At 37.7% G+C, this 24,178-nt stretch overlaps 1 protein-coding gene across 1 annotated transcript in view; it reads right to left on the reverse strand.

Annotated features, from left to right (window-relative positions):
* LOC311229257 (kalirin-like) overlaps positions 1-24,178 on the reverse strand; it is a gene marked incomplete at its 5' end in the record, with an annotated part of 611,135 nt that overhangs the window by 384,670 nt on the left and 202,287 nt on the right. Inside the window, 1 exon segment of the mRNA XM_084315324.1 lies at positions 16,465-16,534. Within this exon segment, the coding sequence (XP_084171450.1) occupies positions 16,465-16,534 (70 nt within the window).

Genomic DNA, 24,178 nt, shown 5'->3' on the forward strand with positions numbered 1-24,178 from the left:
GGCTCCCCATTGCTGCACGAATCCGCTTCAAGGCCCTCGACCTAGCATACCGTGCGGCAAAGGGAACCGCTCCCGCCTACCTCCGGTCAATGGTCTCTAACTACACACCCTCAAGACCCCTACGCTCTGCATCTTCTGGCCGCCTCAGACCTACTCCTATCCAAGCTCCGGGAGGGTCATCAAAGAGAAGTCGCCTATTCTCAGTCCTTGCCCCACAATGGTGGAATGAACTACCCACCCCAGTTAGGACAGCCGAATCACGTCCAATCCTTCGCCGTCGACTAAAGACGCACTTCTTCAACCATTATCTGAATTTAAAAAAAAAACAAAAAAAAAAAAAATCTAACCCTAACTAACCGTACTGTCATGCACTTGTCCTAATAAACTAACCTACACTGTAGCACTCAACACTTTGATGAACATTGTTGCTCAGCTGATAGAGTTGTGCCCTTCCTGATGACTTGTCGTACAGAACTTGTAAGTCGCTTTGGATAAAAGCGTCAGCTAAATGACTAAATGTAAATGTAAATGTAAATCTTTTAACCTAGAAAAGCACACTGGCAACACACACAATCAACTCTCTACCACCACCTACAGGTTGAGAGCAGGTAGCTAGTATAATGTAGTACTAGTATTATCTCTAGGACAAGTATAATGTACGCTTACTAGCGTACTGCATGTAAGACTAATAGTATGTAGGACTAGTATAATGTAGTAATAGTATTATGTAGTACTACAGTAGTATCGTGTATGCCTACTATCTTACTGCATGTACGACTATTATCCTGTAGTACTAATACAAGAAAGTACTCATATTATGTAAAACGAAAGTAATATTATGTAGTACTACTACCATCCAGTACTAGTACAATTTAGGACCAGTAGCATGTATTACTAGTATCATGTAGTACTAGTGTCATGTAGTACTAGTATCATATAGTACTAGTATCATGCAGTACTAGTATCATGTAGTACTAGTATCATGCAGTACTAGTATCATGTAGTACTAGTATATTGTAGTACTAGTATCATGTAGTACTAGTATCATGTAGTACTAGTATCATGCAGTACTAGTATCATGTAGTACTAGTATCATGTAGTACTGGTATCATGTAGTACTAGTATCATGCAGTACTAGTATCATGTAGTACTAGTATCATGCAGTACTAGTATCATGTAGTACTAGTATATTGTAGTACTAGTATCATGTAGTACTAGTATCATGCAGTACTAGTATCATGTAGTACTAGTATCATGCAGTACTAGTATCATGTAGTACTAGTATCATGTAGTACTAGTATATTGTAGTACTAGTATCATGCAGTACTAGTATCATGTAGTACTAGTATATTGTAGTACTAGTATCATGTAGTACTAGTATATTGTAGTACTAGTGTCATGTAGTACTAGTATCATGTAGTACTAGTATATTGTAGTACTAGTATCATGTAGTACTAGTGTCATGTAGTACTAGTATCATGTAGTACTAGTATATTGTAGTACTAGTATCATGTAGTACTAGTATCATGTAGTACTAGTAGCATGTAGTACTAGTATCATGTAGTACTAGTATCATGTAGTACTAGTAGCATGTAGTACTAGTATCATGTAGTACTAGTATCATGTAGTACTAGTATCATGCAGTACTAGTATCATGTAGTACTAGTATCATGCAGTACTAGTATCATGTAGTACTAGTATATTGTAGTACTAGTATCATGTAGTACTAGTATCATGTAGTACTAGTATCATGCAGTACTAGTATCATGTAGTACTAGTATAGTGTAGTACTAGTATCATGTAGTACTAGTGTCATGTAGTACTAGTATCATGCAGTACTAGTATCATGTAGTACTAGTATCATGTAGTACTAGTATCATGTAGTACTAGTATCATGCAGTACTAGTATCATGTAGTACTAGTATCATGCAGTACTAGTATCATGTAGTACTAGTATATTGTAGTACTAGTATCATGTAGTACTAGTATATTGTAGTACTAGTATCATGTAGTACTAGTATATTGTAGTACTAGTGTCATGTAGTACTAGTATCATGTAGTACTGGTATCATGTAGTACTAGTATCATGTAGTACTAGTATCATGTAGTACTAGTATCATGTAGTACTAGTATCATATAGTACTAGTATCATGTAGTACTGGTATCATATAGTACTGGTATCATGTAGTACTAGTATCATATAGTACTAGTATCATGTAGTACTAGTATCATATAGTACTGGTATCATGTAGTACTAGTATCATGTAGTACTAGTATCATATAGTACTAGTATCATATAGTACTAGTATCATGTAGTACTAGTATCATATAGTACTGGTATCATGTAGTACTAGTATCATGTCGTACTAGTATCATGTAGTACTAGTATCATGTAGTACTAGTATCATATAGTACTGGTATCATGTAGTACTAGTATCATGTAGTACTAGTATCATATAGTACTAGTATCATATAGTACTAGTATCATGTAGTACTAGTATCATATAGTACTGGTATCATGTAGTACTAGTATCATGTAGTACTAGTATCATGTAGTACTGGTATCATGTAGTACTAGTATCATGTAGTACTGGTATCATGTAGTACTAGTGTCATGTAGTACTAGTATCATGTAGTACTGGTATCATGTAGTACTGGTATCATGTAGTACTAGTATCATGTAGTACTGGTATCATGTAGTACTAGTGTCATGTAGTACTAGTATCATGTAGTACTGGTATCATGTAGTACTGGTATCATGTAGTACTAGTATCATGTAGTACTAGTATATTGTAGTACTAGTATAATGTAGTACTAGTATATTGTAGTACTAGTATCATGTAGTACTAGTATATTGTAGTACTGGTATCATGTAGTATTGGTATCATGTAGTACTAGTATCATGTAGTACTAGTATAATGTAGTACTAGTATATTGTAGTACTGGTATCATGTAGTACTAGTATCATGCAGTACTAGTATAATGTAGTACTAGTATCATATAGTACTGGTATCATGTAGTACTGGTATCATGTAGTACTAGTATCATGTAGTACTAGTATCATGTAGTACTGGTATCATGTAGTACTAGTATCATGTAGTACTAGTATCATGTAGTACTAGTATCATGTAGTACTAGTATCATGTAGTACTAGTATCATGCAGTACTAGTATCATGTAGTACTAGTATCATGCAGTACTAGTATCATGTAGTACTAGTATATTGTAGTACTAGTATCATGTAGTACTAGTATCATGTAGTACTAGTATCATGCAGTACTAGTATCATGTAGTACTAGTATATTGTAGTACTAGTATCATGTAGTACTAGTGTCATGTAGTACTAGTATCATGCAGTACTAGTATCATGTAGTACTAGTATCATGTAGTACTAGTATCATGTAGTACTAGTATCATGCAGTACTAGTATCATGTAGTACTAGTATATTGTAGTACTAGTATCATGCAGTACTAGTATCATGTAGTACTAGTATATTGTAGTACTAGTATCATGTAGTACTAGTATATTGTAGTACTAGTGTCATGTAGTACTAGTATCATGTAGTACTGGTATCATGTAGTACTAGTATCATGTAGTACTAGTATCATGTAGTACTAGTATCATGTAGTACTAGTATCATATAGTACTAGTATCATGTAGTACTGGTATCATATAGTACTGGTATCATGTAGTACTAGTATCATATAGTACTAGTATCATGTAGTACTAGTATCATATAGTACTGGTATCATGTAGTACTAGTATCATGTAGTACTAGTATCATATAGTACTAGTATCATATAGTACTAGTATCATGTAGTACTAGTATCATATAGTACTGGTATCATGTAGTACTAGTATCATGTAGTACTAGTATCATATAGTACTAGTATCATATAGTACTAGTATCATATAGTACTGGTATCATGTAGTACTAGTATCATGTAGTACTAGTATCATGTAGTACTAGTATCATGTAGTACTGGTATCATGTAGTACTAGTATCATGTAGTACTAGTATCATGTAGTACTGGTATCATGTAGTACTAGTGTCATGTAGTACTCGTATCATGTAGTACTAGTATCATGTAGTACTAGTATATTGTAGTACTAGTATAATGTAGTACTAGTATATTGTAGTACTAGTATCATGTAGTACTAGTATATTGTAGTACTGGTATCATGTAGTACTGGTATCATGTAGTACTAGTATAATGTAGTACTAGTATATTGTAGTACTGGTATCATGTAGTACTAGTATCATGCAGTACTAGTATAATGTAGTACTAGTATCATATAGTACTGGTATCATGTAGTACTGGTATCATGTAGTACTAGTATCATGTAGTACTAGTATCATGTAGTACTGGTATCATGTAGTACTAGTATCATGTAGTACTAGTATCATGTAGTACTAGTATCATGTAGTACTAGTATAATGTAGTACTAGTATCATGTAGTACTAGTATCATGCAGTACTAGTATCATGTAGTACTAGTATATTGTAGTACTAGTATCATGTAGTACTAGTATCATGCAGTACTGGTATCATGTAGTACTAGTATCATGTAGTACTGGTATCATGTAGTACTAGTATCATGTAGTACTAGTATCATGTAGTACTAGTATCATGTAGTACTGGTATCATGTAGTACTGGTATCATGCAGTACTAGTATCATGTAGTACTAGTATCATGTAGTACTAGTATCATGTAGTACTAGTATCATGTAGTACTGGTATCATGTAGTACTAGTATCATGTAGTACTGGTATCATGTAGTACTAGTATCATGTAGTACTAGTATCATGTAGTACTGGTATCATGTAGTACTAGTATCATGTAGTACTAGTATCATGTAGTACTAGTAGCATGTAGTACTGGTATCATGTAGTACTAGTATCATGTAGTACTAGTATCATGTAGTACTAGTATCATATAGTACTAGTATCATGCAGTACTAGTATCATGTAGTACTAGTAGCATGTAGTACTGGTATCATGTAGTACTAGTATCTTGTAGTACTAGTATCATGTAGTACTAGTATCATGTAGTACTGGTATCATGTAGTACTAGTATCATGTAGTACTAGTATCATGTAGTACTAGTATCATGTAGATACTATCATGTAGTACTAGTATCATGTAGTACTAGTATCATGTAGTACTAGTATCATGTAGTACTAGTATCATGTAGTACTAGTATCATGTAGTACTGGTATCATGTAGTACTGGTATCATGTAGTACTAGTATAATGTAGTACTAGTATATTGTAGTACTGGTATCATGTAGTACTAGTATCATGTAGTACTGGTATCATGTAGTACTAGTATAATGTAGTACTAGTATAATGTAGTACTGGTATCATGTAGTACTGGTATCATGTAGTACTGGTATATTGTAGTACTGGTATCATGTAGTACTAGTATAATGTAGTACTAGTATATTGTAGTACTAGTATCATGTAGTACTGGTATCATGTAGTACTGGTATCATGTAGTACTAGTATAATGTAGTACTAGTATAATGTAGTACTGGTATCATGTAGTACTGGTATCATGTAGTACTGGTATATTGTAGTACTGGTATCATGTAGTACTAGTATAATGTAGTACTAGTATATTGTAGTACTAGTATCATGTAGTACTGGTATATTGTAGTACTGGTATCATGTAGTACTAGTATAATGTAGTACTAGTATAATGTAGTACTGGTATCATGTAGTACTGGTATCATGTAGTACTGGTATATTGTAGTACTGGTATCATGTAGTACTAGTATAATGTAGTACTAGTATATTGTAGTACTAGTATCATGTAGTACTGGTATCATGTAGTACTGGTATCATGTAGTACTAGTATCATGTAGTACTGGTATCATGTAGTACTAGTATAATGTAGTACTAGTATAATGTAGTACTAGTATCATGTAGTACTAGTATCATGTAGTACTAGTATAATGTAGTACTAGTATATTGTAGTACTAGTATCATGTAGTACTAGTATCATGTAGTACTAGTATCATGTAGTACTAGTATCATGTAGTACTGGTATCATGTAGTACTAGTATCATGTAGTACTAGTATCATGTAGTACTAGTATCATGTAGTACTAGTATCATGTAGTACTAGTATAATGTAGTACTAGTATATTGTAGTACTAGTATATTGTAGTACTAGTATCATATAGTACTAGTATATTGTAGTACTAGTATATTGTAGTACTAGTATCATATAGTACTAGTATCATGTAGTACTGGTATCATGTAGTACTAGTATCATGTAGTACTGGTATCATGTAGTACTAGTATCATGTAGTACTAGTATCATGTAGTACTAGTATCATGTAGTACTAGTATCATGTAGTACTAGTATCATGTAGTACTAGTATCATGTAGTACTGGTATCATGTAGTACTAGTATCATGTAGTACTGGTATCATGTAGTACTAGTATCATGTAGTACTGGTATCATGTAGTACTGGTATCATGTAGTACTGGTATCATGTAGTACTAGTATCATGCAGTACTAGTATCATGTAGTACTAGTATCATGTAGTACTAGTATCATGTAGTACTAGTAGCATGCAGTACTGGTATCATGTAGTACTGGTATCATGTAGTACTGGTATCATGTAGTACTAGTATCATGTAGTACTGGTATCATGTAGTACTAGTATATTGTAGTACTAGTATATTGTAGTACTAGTATAATGTAGTACTGGTATCATGTAGTACTGGTATCATGTAGTACTAGTATCATGTAGTACTGGTATCATGTAGTACTAGTATAATGTAGTACTAGTATATTGTAGTACTAGTATATTGTAGTACTAGTATCATATAGTACTAGTATCATGTAGTACTGGTATCATGTAGTACTAGTATCATGTAGTACTGGTATCATGTAGTACTGGTATCATGTAGTACTAGTATCATATAGTACTAGTATCATGTAGTACTAGTATCATGTAGTACTAGTATCATGTAGTACTAGTATCATGTAGTACTAGTATCATGTAGTACTAGTATATTGTAGTACTAGTATAATGTAGTACTGGTATCATGTAGTACTGGTATCATGTAGTACTAGTATAATGTAGTACTGGTATCATGTAGTACTAGTATAATGTAGTACTAGTATATTGTAGTACTAGTATATTGTAGTACTAGTATCATATAGTACTAGTATCATGTAGTACTGGTATCATGTAGTACTAGTATCATGTAGTACTGGTATCATGTAGTACTGGTATCATGTAGTACTAGTATCATGTAGTACTGGTATCATGTAGTACTAGTATCATGTAGTACTAGTATCATGTAGTACTAGTATCATGTAGTACTGGTATCATGTAGTACTGGTATCATGTAGTACTAGTATATTGTAGTACTAGTATAATGTAGTACTAGTATATTGTAGTACTAGTATATTGTAGTACTAGTATCATATAGTACTAGTATCATGTAGTACTGGTATCATGTAGTGCTAGTATCATGTAGTACTGGTATCATGTAGTACTGGTATCATGTAGTACTAGTATCATGTAGTACTGGTATCATGTAGTACTGGTATCATGTAGTACTAGTATCATGTAGTACTAGTATCATATAGTACTAGTATCATGTAGTACTAGTATCATGTAGTACTAGTATCATGTAGTACTAGTATATTGTAGTACTAGTATAATGTAGTACTAGTATCATGTAGTACTAGTATCATGTAGTACTAGTATATTGTAGTACTAGTATAATGTAGTACTAGTATATTGTAGTACTAGTATATTGTAGTACTAGTATCATATAGTACTAGTATCATGTAGTACTGGTATCATGTAGTACTAGTATCATGTAGTACTGGTATCATGTAGTACTGGTATCATGTAGTACTAGTATCATGTAGTACTGGTATCATGTAGTACTGGTATCATGTAGTACTAGTATCATGTAGTACTAGTATCATATAGTACTAATCATGTAGTACTAGTATCATGTAGTACTAGTATATTGTAGTACTAGTATCATGTATTACTAGTATAATGTAGTACTAGTATATTGTAGTACTAGTATATTGTAGTACTAGTATCATAGTACTAGTATCATGTAGTACTGGTATCATGTAGTACTAGTATCATGTAGTACTAGTATATTGTAGTACTAGTATCATGTAGTACTAGTATAATGTAGTACTAGTATATTGTAGTACTAGTATATTGTAGTACTAGTATCATATAGTACTAGTATATTGTAGTACTAGTATCATATAGTACTAGTATCATGTAGTACTGGTATCATGTAGTGCTAGTATCATGTAGTACTGGTATCATGTAGTACTGGTATCATGTAGTACTAGTATCATGTAGTACTGGTATCATGTAGTACTGGTATCATGTAGTACTAGTATCATGTAGTACTAGTATCATATAGTACTAGTATCATGTAGTACTAGTATCATGTAGTACTAGTATCATGTAGTACTAGTATATTGTAGTACTAGTATAATGTAGTACTAGTATATTGTAGTACTAGTATATTGTAGTACTAGTATCATATAGTACTAGTATCATGTAGTACTGGTATCATGTAGTACTAGTATCATGTAGTACTGGTATCATGTAGTACTGGTATCATGTAGTACTAGTATCATGTAGTACTGGTATCATGTAGTACTGGTATCATGTAGTACTAGTATCATGTATTACTAGTATAATGTAGTACTAGTATATTGTAGTACTAGTATATTGTAGTACTAGTATCATATAGTACTAGTATCATGTAGTACTGGTATCATGTAGTACTAGTATCATGTAGTACTAGTATATTGTAGTACTAGTATCATGTAGTACTAGTATAATGTAGTACTAGTATATTGTAGTACTAGTATATTGTAGTACTAGTATCATATAGTACTAGTATCATGTAGTACTGGTATCATGTAGTACTAGTATCATGTAGTACTGGTATCATGTAGTACTGGTATCATGTAGTACTAGTATCATGTAGTACTGGTATCATGTAGTACTGGTATCATGTAGTACTAGTATCATGTAGTACTAGTATCATATAGTACTAGTATCATGTAGTACTAGTATCATATAGTACTAGTATCATGTAGTACTAGTATCATGTAGTACTAGTATCATGTAGTACTAGTATATTGTAGTACTAGTATAATGTAGTACTAGTATCATGTAGTACTGGTATCATGTAGTACTAGTATCATGTAGTACTGGTATCATGTAGTACTGGTATCATATAGTACTAGTATCATGTAGTACTGGTATCATGTAGTACTGGTATCATGTAGTACTAGTATCATGTAGTACTGGTATCATGTAGTACTGGTATCATGTAGTACTAGTATCATGTAGTACTGGTATCATGTAGTACTGGTATCATATAGTACTAGTATCATGTAGTACTGGTATCATGTAGTACTGGTATCATGTAGTACTAGTATCATGTAGTACTGGTATCATGTAGTACTGGTATCATGTAGTACTAGTATCATGTAGTACTAGTATCATATAGTACTAGTATCATGTAGTACTAGTATCATGTAGTACTAGTATCATGTAGTACTAGTATATTGTAGTACTAGTATAATGTAGTACTAGTATATTGTAGTACTAGTATATTGTAGTACTAGTATCATATAGTACTAGTATCATGTAGTACTGGTATCATGTAGTACTAGTATCATGTAGTACTGGTATCATGTAGTACTGGTATCATGTAGTACTAGTATCATGTAGTACTGGTATCATGTAGTACTGGTATCATGTAGTACTAGTATCATGTAGTACTAGTATCATATAGTACTAGTATCATGTAGTACTAGTATCATGTAGTACTAGTATCATGTAGTACTAGTATATTGTAGTACTAGTATCATGTATTACTAGTATAATGTAGTACTAGTATATTGTAGTACTAGTATATTGTAGTACTAGTATCATATAGTACTAGTATCATGTAGTACTGGTATCATGTAGTACTAGTATCATGTAGTACTAGTATATTGTAGTACTAGTATCATGTAGTACTAGTATAATGTAGTACTAGTATATTGTAGTACTAGTATATTGTAGTACTAGTATCATATAGTACTAGTATCATGTAGTACTGGTATCATGTAGTACTAGTATCATGTAGTACTGGTATCATGTAGTACTGGTATCATGTAGTACTAGTATCATGTAGTACTGGTATCATGTAGTACTGGTATCATGTAGTACTAGTATCATGTAGTACTAGTATCATATAGTACTAGTATCATGTAGTACTAGTATCATATAGTACTCGTATCATGTAGTACTAGTATCATGTAGTACTAGTATCATGTAGTACTAGTATATTGTAGTACTAGTATAATGTATTACTAGTATCATGTAGTACTGGTATCATGTAGTACTAGTATCATGTAGTACTGGTATCATGTAGTACTGGTATCATATAGTACTAGTATCATGTAGTACTGGTATCATGTAGTACTGGTATCATGTAGTACTAGTATATTGTAGTCATGTACTAGAACTCCAGCTGGGACTTGAGGACACCGAGCATGTAAGACGTGCTTTTCGCCGCTCCGCCGTTTTGTGACAAACTTCAATTATAAATAGTCCTTTAACTACGTTTTTTCTTTTTGGACTTTGGACACTGGACAACGTATGTTCATCTACCAGTCAGGCAGACTTTTCGACACTTTAAATCGTCCATGGGTCCTGTTAAACCCAAATTAAGGACGACGCGTGCAGGACAACAAACAATCTTTGATCAGCCACCCGGGCCACCCCCACCGCACGCGCCAGCTGCTAACATGACCAGCGGCAGCGCCTTTGATCTAGGGGCCTTACAATCAATGCTGAACTCGCTGAAGGAAGATATTTGTGGCAGAATTGACTCATCGGCAACTAACCTGAGAGCTGAAATCCTTGCAGTGCGCACGGAGCTGGTGAATATTACTGAACCATTGCTGCTGAAAATAAATGAACACGGGCAAACTATCTGCGAGTTGGAACGTGTGACGAGCGACCACAGTGACCAGCTCTCCTCGCTTGACTCCACTGTTAAGGAGCTCACGTCACAGGTGAAATTACTAACCGACAAATGTGAGGACCTAGAGGGGAGATCGAGGAGGAACAACCTTCGACTCGTGGGGATACCTGAGGGCTCGGAGGGTCCGCGGCCAACGGAATTCATCGGCCGCCTACTCAAGAACCTACTGGGCCTGGATGATGAGCCCCTACTCGACAGAGCCCATCGCACTTTGCGGGCTAAACCCAAAGAGGGAGAGACGCCTCGTCCGCTCATCATCAGGGTCCACTTCTTTCATCTCCCGAACGAAATCCTACGTCGGGCCAGCGCGACCTCCCGTGACACCCCTCTACTCTTCCAAGGCAAAAGGCTCTCTATTTTCCCTGATTACACCGGCGCTGTTTCCAAGAAGAGGGCTGCGTTTGGAGGAGTGAAACGTGAACTCCATGCCTGTCCTGGTATCACGTTTGGGCTGATGTTTCCTGCGGTTCTGAACATCACTCTGCCGAGTGGTTCAACGCACACGTTTGAAGACCCGGCCGCCGCCTCGACTTTCATAAACACTAAACTCAGAAAAGCGGTTCCCCAGACTGTAACCATCAGCTGAACGGCAAGTTCATAATTCATGTCCATATGACTGAGCATATACAGACTATTTCATTTTGGGACTACGATATTTCACAATATTAACATTTGTCACTTAACCACGGAAGGGGTGGTGTTTATCTTTAGAGTTAGTAATAGTGGGTTATGCGCGCGTCCAATTTGAGGAGACGCATCAGCATGGGAGGGAGGGGGAGGGGGGAGGGAAGGGTTTGTTTACATTTACAGTTATTTTTGTGCGATGTTTATACTGTTGTTGCTTTTTCTATGACTTGGCCACTGCACAAAAAAAATACTATTAGGACATACTTTTCGATGTTACTCATTGTACACTCAACACCAGTCTATGACTCAACCTAAAACCTCACAGCAGATTGGAGGAGTGGTCAAATTTACTAGTTGGAATTGTAAGGGCTTAAATCAGCCAATCAAACGTAGTAAAGTACTGGGGCATCTTCAGAATTTGGGGGTTCATATAGCTTTCCTTCAGGAAACTAATTTCAAGCTATCTGATTATACCAGACTACGTAAACGATGGGTTGGCCAAGTGTACCACTCATCATTTCAGAGCAGAGCTAGAGGTGTGGCAATTTTAATCCACAAATCAATAAATTTTATTTGCTCAGATGTTCTCTCTGACCCAAATGGTAGATTTGTGCTGGTAACTGGAAAGCTCTGTGGCACCCCAGTGATTATGCTTAATATCTACGGCCCTAACTGGGACAATAGCTCATTTTTTAGATCTGTGTTCTCTTCGATACCTGACCTCTCCACACATTATCTGATATTAGGAGGGGACTTCAATTGCTGGCTTAATCCATCATTGGATCGCTCATCTAACAGAAATGCAGTACTTTCAAGCTCTGCTAAAACCATTCAATCTTTTATGGAAGAGTTTTCACTTTCAGACCCTTGGCGTTTTCACAACCCATCTAGCAGAGCATACTCATTCTTCTCTCATGTTCATCACACCTTCACTCGTATTGATTATTTCTTGATCGACAATCGGCTCATCTCATCAGTATTATCTTGCTCATATGATGCTATTGTCATATCGGACCACTCTCCAGTTCTAATGGAACTACAAATTAGGGGATGTGATAACACCCGACCACCCTGGCGACTGAATACTTGTTTGTTATCGAACGAAGATTTTGTTACTTTTATTTCCAAGCAGATAGATTTTTTTTGGATATCAATAAGACGCCTGGGATCTCAGCTTCCTTACTATGGGAGACACTGAAGGCATACTTAAGGGGGGAAATTATTTCTTACTGCACTTATGAGACTAGAGCCAGAAAGAAGAAATTAGATAATTTAACCAAACAGATCACTCAGATTGACAACGTTTACTCTATCGCTCCATCACCTGATTTATATAAGGAACGCCTATTGTTACAAGCAGAATTCGATACTCTGACTACCACCCATACCGAAAAATTACTATTCAAATCCAGATACAATTACTATGAACACGGAGATAAGGCGAATAAACTATTAGCTCATCAATTAAGACAGGCATCAGCTTCGCATCAAATACCACAAATCCAAACTTCAACAGGCAGAACTACAGATCCCAAAGAAATTAATGAACAATTTAAAAACTTCTACTCATCTCTCTATGCTGCAGAACAACCCACTGACCCGTCTGCCTTTAGCAACTTTTTTGACTCTCTTGATATTCCTAAAGTTGACTCCGACTCAGTGGTGAAACTGGAGGAGCCTATCACAATAGAGGAGATTGAAGAGGCTGCTCACAACATGCAGGCAGGTAAATGCCCAGGCCCCGATGGTTACCCAATCGAATTCTATAGGAAGTTTTTTGGCAAATTGGTGCCACTTCTTATTGATATGTACAATGAATCCTTCTGCTGTTTTAAATTGCCCCATACACTCACTCAGGCCACAATTTCCTTAATCTTGAAGAAGAACAGAGACCCTCTCCTATGTGGGAGCTACCGTCCTATAAGTTTGCTATCCGTGGATTTAAAGCTTCTTTCCAAACTACTATCTATGCGCTTAGAATCGGTACTACCCTCTATTATTTCCCCAGATCAGACTGGATTCATAAAAAAACGATACTCTTCTTTTAACACTAGACGGCTTCTTAATATCATGTATAATCCCTCTTCTTCCTCAATATCAGAAGCTGTGATCTCACTAGATGCCGAGAAGGCTTTTGACCGGGTGGAGTGGAGCTACCTATTCTACACCATGGAGAGATTTGGCTTGGGTAAAACATTTATCACTTGGGTGAAACTGCTTTATACCTCCCCTATAGCCTCAGTCAGAACCAACAACACACATTCTGAATATTTCCCTCTCTTTCGCTCTACTCGGCAAGGCTGCAATTTGAGTCCCTTATTATTTAATATCGCAATAGAACCATTGGCCATTGCTCTCAGATCAAATCCTAACATAACTGGTATTCATAGGTTTGGCATCGAACAGAAGACTTCACTTTATGCGGATGACTTGCTTTTATATGTATCGAATCTCTCTGTCTCTATTCCAGCTGCCCTTGATGTTTTCAGTTCATTCGGTGCAATATCAGGATATAAACTAAACTTAGATAAAAGTGAGCTATTCCCTCTGAATGCTGAAGGTCGAAATTACCCCTTACATACTTTGCCCTTTAAAATTTCCCCACTTGGCTTCACATATCTTGGCATTCGTTTCACAGACAAATTTAAGGATTTATTTAAATCTAACTTCTCCCCTTTGTTAAGCAAACTGCATAAAGACTTTGAACGATGGTCGCTATTACCCCTGTCCTTAACGGCACGAGTCAACTCAGTTAAAATGAACTCCCTGCCAAAATTCTCATACCTTTTTCAATGTTTACCCATCTTTCTCACACAAGCATTCTTCCAGAAAATTGACAGTTTGGTGTCGCAGTTCATCTGGAATAGGAGAGTCCCTAGGCTCGGTAAAGCCCTCCTACAAAGACCAAAGCCTCTGGGAGGGATGGCTCTGCCCAATTTTAAATTCTATTATTGGGCAGCCAACTTTAGAGCACTACAACATTGGGCAAGGTTTGAAGACACACCTTCATCCCCTGTATGGTTGCTTTTGGAATCCTCTTCTTCCAGCCCTGCCTCACTGGCTGCTCTGGCTCACGCACCTCTACCTTTTCCCACCTCTCCCTATTCTAAAAATATCATTGTCAAATCAACACTCAGGATATGGAACCAGTTCAGACGACATTTTGGCTTACAATCTTTTTCTTTACTAGCTCCAATTACAGCTAACCCTGTTTTCCCCCCCTCTGTGATGGATAGAGCTTTTCTCTCCTGGTCCCCTCTTGGTATTAGAACGTTCAGTGATTTATATATAGAAAATATTTTTGCATCATTTGAACAACTGTCTGACAAGTTCTCTCTTTCGAGGTCACATTTCTTCAGATACTTGCAAGTCCGCAGTTTTGTACGTAATATCAACCCACAGTTCCCCAAACTCCCAGAAGCCACTCCTATTGACACTTTACTAAAGCCTACACTGGTCACAAAGGGTATTATATCTGTCCTGTATGGCTTGATTTCCTCACTGCGTCCTACCTCATTAGAAAAGATCAGGAGGAGATGGGAGGAGGACCTGGGTGAGGACATCACAGAAAACCTGTGGGAGGATATTCTACACCGGGTCCACTCCTCTTCAATTTGTGCCAGGCACGGACTGATCCAATGTAAAATTGTTCACCGTTCACACTTTACTAAAGTCAGGCTAGCCAAGATCTATGGCAACATTGATCCCACCTGTGACAGATGCCACCGTGCCCCTGCTACACATAGTCACATGTTTTGGTCCTGCCCTTCCCTGCATAACTTTTGGTCTGAAATATTTGAAACTATCTCAAATAGTATTGAGATCCCAATCAGCCCGACAGCCATAACTGCTTGCTTTGGTGTCTCTATCTCTCCTACTACTCTGTCTCTGCCACGATATAAAGCTGACCTGGTGGCATTTGTTACTCTCCTGGCTAGACGTCTCATTTTACTGCATTGGAAGTCACCCACTCCTCCATCTCACTCTATGTGGCTCAGGGATATTTTGCACTTCCTTAAGATGGAGAAAATAAGGTGTGTCATAAGGGGTTCTACAGCTAGATTTTATAAAACATGGGGCCGTTTCTTTACCTATGTTGGGGAACAAGGCTCAATCGACCCCCCATAAATAATGCTCACTCCTAACCTAGCACAGTCCAGTCGAGTGACCTATCTACTTGTGCAAATGTAACCGATGTCTACCTTCTCATTTAAAAAAAAATTTGTTCCATTCCTCTATTCCTGCTGTACAGTGCTTGTCCTGAGTGTACATATCTGTTTAATTGACTATGTCCGAAACAATATCTATATTTATTTTGTGGTGTACTATTTTTTAGTCTATATATTCAACAGACCTATACTTTGACTACTTATACGTAGCCATGTGCAACATGTATATTATTTACATTCAACAGACCTATATTTTGTTTATTTATACATAGTTTTGTGCAATAGGTATATTGTTTATCCAACAGACCTATATTTTGACTAACTATATGTACCTTTGTGCAATATGTATATTGTCTACATTCAACAGACCTATATTTTGACTACTTATATGTAGATATGTGCAATATGTCTGGCATATATGTGTACAATTTGACCTTGTGATGATCTCATATTGCAATGAAAAAACTTCAATAAACAAAGTTTTGAAAAAAAATAGTATCATGTAGTACTAGTATCATGTAGTACTAATATCATATAGTACTAGTATAATGTAGTACTAGTATCATGTAGTACTATATATTGTAGTACTAGTATCATGTAGTACTGGTATCTTACCCAGGTGAGGAAACAGTGTCCTACATCTTCAGGAAGTTGTTCGTAGTTCACCAGCTCCTTCAAGAAAATACTGGAAACATAGATAATACGGACATATATATAGACAACAAAGTTAAATATACCTACATACTGTATACTGGAAATATAAACAATACAGACACATAGACAACAAAGTTAAATATACCTACATATACTGGAAATATAAACAATACAGACACATATATAGACAACAAAGTTAAATATACCTACATATACTGGAAATATAAACAATACAGACACATATATAGACAACAAAGTTAAATATACATACATATACTGGAAATATAAACAATACAGACACATATATAGACAACAAAGTTAAATATACCTACATATACTGGAAATATAAACAATACAGACACATATATAGACAACAAAGTTAAATATACCTACATATACTGGAAATATAAACAATACAGACACATACAGTATTCATACCCCTTCACTTTTTCCACATTTTGTTATGTTACAGGCTTATTCCAAAATGTATTAAATAAATGTTTTCCCTCAAACTTCTACACACAATACCCCATAATGACAAAATAAAAAATATTGATTTTTTTTTGCAAATGTATTAAAAGTAAAAAGATTTAATATCACAAGTACATAAGTATTCAATGTTTCTACAACTTGATTGGAGTCCACCTGTGGTGAATTAAATTGATTGGACATGATTTGTAATGGCACACACCTGTCTATATAATGTCCCACAGTTGACAGTGCATGTCAGAGCACAAACCAAGGATTGTATCGAGGGGAAGGGTACAAAAAATGTCTGCAACTTTGAAGGTGCCAAAGAGCACAGTCGTCTCCATCATTCGCAAATGGAAGAAGTTTGGAACCACCAGGACTCTTCCTAGAGCTGGCCGCCCGGCCAAACTGAGCCACTCTGACAAGGCTCCAGTGTTCCTCTGTGGAGATGGGAGAACCTTCCAGAAGGACAACCATCTCTGCAGCACTCCACCGATCAGGGCTTTATGGTAGAGTGGCCAGACGGAAGCCACTCCTCAGTAAAAGGCACATGACATGACAGCCGTATGGAGTTTGCCAAAAGGCATCTAAACTCTCAGACCATGAGAAACAAAATGGTCTGGTCTGATGAAACCAAGATTTAACTCTTTGGCCCGAATGCCAAGCGTCATGTTTGGAGGAAACCAGGCACCGCTCATCACCTGGTCAATACCATCCCTACAGCAGTGGCGTCGCATGGGTAAAATAACAGAGGATGCCAAAAAAAAAGTTATTAAAAAAAATGTATTAAACATTTTTATACATTTTTTTTATTTTTTTTTATTTTTTTAAGCCAAGCAGTCACCATGTACAGTATGGCTTGGCGGCCAGTCAAACCAAGCAGTCAACATGTACAGTATGGCTCGGCGGCCAGTCAAACCAAGCAGTCAACATGTACAGTATGGCTCGGCGGCCAGTCAAACCAAGCCGTCACCTAGCCCCTTTCGTGACTGCGATGCACTGTAATCATAACAACTACTACCTTACACTGTAATCATAACTACTACTACCTTACACTGTAATCATAACTACTACTAGAATGCAGCTGTGACCGCGTCATCGACCGCCAAGAACCTTGGTGTTGTCCTCGACGACCAGTTGAACTTCTCTGCTCACATCGCAGCGACAACCAGAACCTGCCGATTCCTCCTGAGCAACGTCAGAAGGATCCGCCCCTTCCTGACAAAAGAATCCACCCAACTCCTCGTCCAATCAACAGTCATCTCCCGCCTCGACTACTGCAACGCACTGCTCGCTGGCCTCCCGGCCACTGCCACCAAGCCTCTTCAACTCATTCAGAACGCAGCGGCCCGCCTGATCTCAAACCTACCGAAGTCGGCCCATGTCACCCCACTTCTTAGGGACCTGCACTGGCTCCCCATTGCTGCACGAATCCGCTTCAAGGCCCTCGACCTAGCATACCGTGCGGCAAAGGGAACTGCTCCCGCCTACCTCCGGTCAATGGTCTCTAACTACACACCCTCAAGACCCCTACGCTCTGCCTCTTCTGGCCGCCTCAGACCTACTCCTATCCAAGCTCCGGGAGGGTCATCAAAGAGAAGTCGCCTATTCTCAGTCCTTGCCCCACAATGGTGGAATGAACTACCCACCCCAGTTAGGACAGCCGAAACACGTCCAATCTTTCGCCGTCGACTAAAGACGCACTTCTTCAACCATTATCTGAATAAAAAAATAAAATAAAAATAAAAGCGTCAGCTAAATTACTAAATGTAAAATGTAAATGTACTACTACCTTACACTGTAATCATAACTACTACTACCTTACACTGTAATCATAACTACTACTACCTTACACTGTAATCATAACTACTACCTTACACTGTAATCATAACTACTACTACCTTACACTGTAATCATAACTACTACTACCTTACACTGTAATCATAACTACTACCTTACACTGTAATCATAACTACTACTACCTTACACTGTAATCATAACTACTACTACCTTACACTGTAATCATAACTACTACTACCTTACACTGTAATCATAACTACTACTACCTTACACTGTAATCATAACTACTACTAACGTTAAAACGAACCTAAACTAACGTTACAACTAACCTAAAGTTAGTTTAGGTTCGTGTTAACGTTAGATAATGTACAAAATAAACGTATTTCCGGTGCTTTAGACGTCGCTCTTTTATTTTGAAACCCCCCGACCAGAAGTATTTATGATGCTTCGCTATCTGCTTGTGTGTCCGGTTCTGTGTTTGTTGGTTTTAACTAGAGGTGGGCATAGATAATTTTTTTTAATCTAGATTAATCTATCTGCAATCCTGGATTTAATCTAGATTAATCTAGATAAAAATGGCTAAAAAAAAAAAAAAAACTGCCGAAGGCATTCAAAATATGTGTGTTCTACCCAAATAATGACCAGAAGTAAGTCCTTACTTTTTCTTTCCTCCTTATGTTTCTCAGGCCAGGTGGCCCATTACACCATGAGCCCATCTCCCATCTCCCGTTTCCAAAATGCATTACAGACTGTTTGAAAAAGCTGTTTTGCTATGATAATTGGTAATGAAATATCAAAATAATGTTCAATAAGATGTACTTGTGTTTAATAAGTTGTGTTATTCAGAAGTTAACACAAATAAATAATATTACCAGTACAGTACAGTATCTAGCACACTCCCAGGAGCAAAACAGAAAGAATCATTTCAAACTTGAACTATGTGACATGGCTTGAATCAACTGCTCCAGTGGAGTTGCTCAGTGGCCAATGGTGTCAACTGTGGTTGTACTGGGCAGCTCCCAGGTGTGAATGGAACTGTGTGAATGTGAAGCAGGGCGTTCCTGAAAAAGAGCATCTGTGCTCAGCGAACCTACCCTGGGTAAATAAAGGTAAAAAAAAAAAATGTAAAAAAAAAAAAAAAAAAAAAATAGATTAATGCGTTAATTATATTATCGCGCGATACTAGTATAGCGTTAACGCAGCACGTTAACGCCGTTAACGGCCCAGCTCTAGTTTTAACGTTAGCTAGCAGCTTGGATGGACGCCGTTGTGCAAATGCAGGCAGCTACTACAGGCACTCGAGGAAGAGCTGCTGAATTTAATCGGCAGGAGAGAGAGAGCTCGTCAAAGCCATTATATATCCCTGTGGCTGTGGTGTGGTCGTATAGGCACGAAAATGCAGCTCGAACTACCTGTTGTTGTATTAAATGAATTGATTACTGTTTAACTTGTCCGTGTGCAGTCCTTTCGATTAGCCCCACCGTTCATTGTAAACAATGATGCATGTAATTATATTAATGTTACTGTGTTGTTGTAGCTATGTTAATAAATTCTGAATGGCATTAACGTTAGTTGGGTATGATAGCATTGAATAGCATCAACGCTAGCTGGCTGGCTACAACGAATTCTCACAAGCTGGCATCGTAAAATATCAACACCAGCAATGGGAATTGTGATGGAAATGTTATCTATACCTATGCATTGCAGGCTTACCTGGTCAATGTGGTCCTCCTGGACAGATATATTTGTTGTTAAATCAGAATATACACAGTGGTGTGCTGTGCAGCCTGAGCTGGTCCCCAGTAAAGGTCCCGCCAGCGAAAAATAAGTTGCTGCTCAATGAATGAATCCGAGAGAGGAATCCGAATTTCCCCTCTAACTAGTGCTATATCCTTCATTGCGTCGTTAATAAAGTTTTCAATCAATCAATCAAACAATGCTCGCATAACGTTACATAATGTTAGCTAGCAGCCAGCTAGTCGACAATATCTCCTTCGTCCATGATTGCAACGCTATGTACAGTACTAGAGAATTCAAAAGTGTCACGATCGGAGCTCGAGTCTGCCAGATGAGGAGCAATCAGCGCGGCTGCAAGAGATCACCTCATCAAGCGTTCCCTACTTCAACTGGCAGATCCCGTCTTCCGACGTCGCAGTGTTAAACTGCCTACCGAGGTACGGCGACGCTACCTGAAGACCAGCTGTAACTACCCCTGTTTATGCTTGCCCTAACCTTCTGTTTCTTGTGCCCCAGGACTTCGCTCCAGCGCCCTTCCACCCTGACGTCTCGAGCCCCAGCGTCCTTCCACCCTGACGCTCTCGAGCCAAGCAAAGAGGACTCCTGCTCGCTCTCAAGTGCAAGACCCATGTCCTCTCTCTCTCACTGCCGACAGCTGCACTGAAGTGCACCTGCTCTCATTCTTCTTCCCCCCAAGAACGTTATAACCTCCGTGTTGTTCACATTCCTGTTTCACATTCCTGTTATACTCTGCTTGGTTGGGAAGAATAATTAAAGAACCCTAAACCGCTCCATTCTCTCCTCCTGTGTTTTGCTATTGGGCTCCGCAAGACCCCCATCCTCACAGAAAGTGCCCGCGAGGCAATGACGTTTGGTCACGTTTAGCTTTTAATGTGATTTGATTGGCCAGAAGCAAAATTTGAATATATTCCCCTACCTACTGTAGAACCAAGCTGGGCCGTGTTAAGGCTTAGGAGCTAAGCCCAACCCAGCTCGAATCTTATTGGCTAATAATTAGGGATGTCCGATATTATCGGCCGACCGATATTATCGGCCGATATCGGCAGTAAAATGGAAAATATCGGTATCGGTTTAAAAATAAATAAAAACAATAACAATATTTGTTATATATATATCCAGTGACATTATTAGATACCTGAAATTATTCAGTTTTTTGGGGGGGGGGGAAACCCTGCATATATCGGTATCGGTTGATATCGGTTGATATCGGTATCGGAAATTAAGAGTTGGACAATATCGGAATATCGGTATCGGTAAAAAAGCCAATATCGAGCATCCCTACTAATAATTAAGCAATAGGACGAATAAACAAAACAAAAAACGGCCTAGCATCCAAAAGCCTCCAAATGTCAATCAAAATAATGGTACCAGGCTGGCAGACTGTGAGTCAGTGAGTATGGGCTGCCTCACGCCCCGGGCTCACTGCTGACCAATGAACACGGACGGACGGACGGGCGGCTGCCTCTTCACTTCCGCTCCCATGTTAACGGACGATAGTAGGCACACTGGCCGCGAGCGGGAGTGCGCCTCGCGAGCGGCTCGCGAGCGGCAAGCTATTTTTTCGCCTCGATCCTATTTGAGGCGGCGCGCCACGCGCATTGTCACAGAAATACAATTGAATATCTGCATTATTACCACAGATATAGATGTTGTTCAACCAGCTGTGTCTGTATCTGCAAATAAACGCCCACCCCCCCCTGTCTGTATGTTTGTTTATACCTATAACTATTACAATGTTGCATAATAATAATAATAATAATAATAATAATAATAATAATAATAATAATAATAATAATAATAATAATAATAATAATAATAATAGCAGGATATAGCAGTCATTAAGTCAATCCACCTTGTCACCTATAATGACAAACGTTTTATTTGTTTCCTGACAGCTAATTATGATTATGATTGAACAGCAACCAGTAGGCTTATATCAGTGTATATTTTATTAACAGATTGCAGAATGGGTATACAATACAGTACAGCTCTTTCTTTCTCTCTTTCTCTCTCGTTTTCTCTCTATCTTTCAATAGATGTTGTTCAGCCAGCTAATGTGTCTATCTTTCACAATGCAAATAAACAATATTACTATAGTTAGTACCCCGCCCTGTCTGTCTGTTTGTTTGTCTATCTGTCATATCTGGTTGTCTGTCTGTCTGTCTGTCTGTTTGTTTGTTTGTTTGTTTGTTTGTCTATCTGTCTATATCTGGTTGCCTGTCTGTCCCGACAGATAGAGAGGGGGGGGGAAGAGGGGGGGGAGATAGAGAGAGAGCGAGAGAGAGAGCGAGAGGGAGAGAGAGAGAGAGAGAGAGGGGGGGGGAGAGAGAGGGAGAGAGAGAGAGAGAGGGGGGAGAGAGAGAGGGAGAGAGAGAGAGCTCTTGATGCTGCTGGGGCTCCACGCTGCTCTTTCAGGAGTACAGTCACACTGATCATCATTCTAAAATGACTGACTTTGCATATAGACTAGGCATTTACAGCTGTCCCAATGTAAATGTGCCTTCCTCGGTGCGCTTCCGCGCGCTCAAGTCGTAGGTCCAGTGTGCCTGACCAGGCGCGCGATCGCGCGAGGGAGCCGCGCGTGAAATTCATTCGTTAGCAGTGAGCCCGGGGCGTCAGTCAGTGACAGTGTTAGAGAGAGTGGGCGCAGTTTCGCTCGTTCGGTTAATTTCTCCAAGAGGGAGAAAATTATTATAACACAGAGATGAAAAATTAAGATTTTTTTTTATTATTGTAAATTATTATTATTATTATTATTATTATTATTATTATTATTATTATTATTATTATTATTATTATTATTATTATTATTATTATTATTATTATTATTATTATTATTATTATTATTATTATTATTTTTTTTTTTTTTTTTTTTTTTTTTACTGTTTATATTTTTGGGGAAGCTTGGCTTCCCTTGGCTTCCATGAATATTCACCACTGCCCTACAGTGAAGCATGGTGGTGGCAGCATCATGCTGTGGGGATGTTTTTCAGTGGCAGGAACTGAGGGACTAGTGAGGATCAAGGGAAAGATGAATGCAGCAATGTACAGAGAGATCCTGAATGAAAACCTGCTCCAGAGCGCTCTGGACCTCAGACTGGGGCGAAGGTTCACCTTCCAACAGGACAACGACCCTACGCACATAGCCAGGATAACGAAAGGAGTGGCTTCGGGACAAGTCTGAAAATGGCTGTGCACCGACGCTCTCCATCCAACCTGATGGAGCTTGAGACAATCTGCAAAGAAGAATGGGAGAAACTGCCCAAAAATAGGTGTGCCAAGCTTGTAGCATCATACTCAAGAAGACTTGAGGCTGTAATTGCGGCCAAAGGTGCTTCAACAAAGTATTGAGTAAAGGGTGTGAATACGTATGTACTTATGTGTTTATTATTTTACATTTCTAATACATTTGCAAGAAAAAAAAGAAAAAACGTTTTCATTTAGTCATTATTGGGTATTGTGTGTATAATTTTTTGCGAAAATATTTAATCCATTTTGGAATAAGGCTGTAACATAACAAAATGTGGAAAGGGTGAAGGGGTTTCTGGATGCACTGTATATAGACAATAAAGTAAAATATACTGGAAACATAAATAATACAAACACACATACAGTATTATAGACAACAAAGTAAAATATACCTAAA

The sequence above is a fragment of the Notolepis coatsorum genome, assembly GCF_963971535.1.
Source record: "Notolepis coatsorum genome assembly, chromosome: 5".
In the NCBI taxonomy this organism is placed as follows: Eukaryota; Metazoa; Chordata; class Actinopteri; order Aulopiformes; family Paralepididae; genus Notolepis; species Notolepis coatsorum.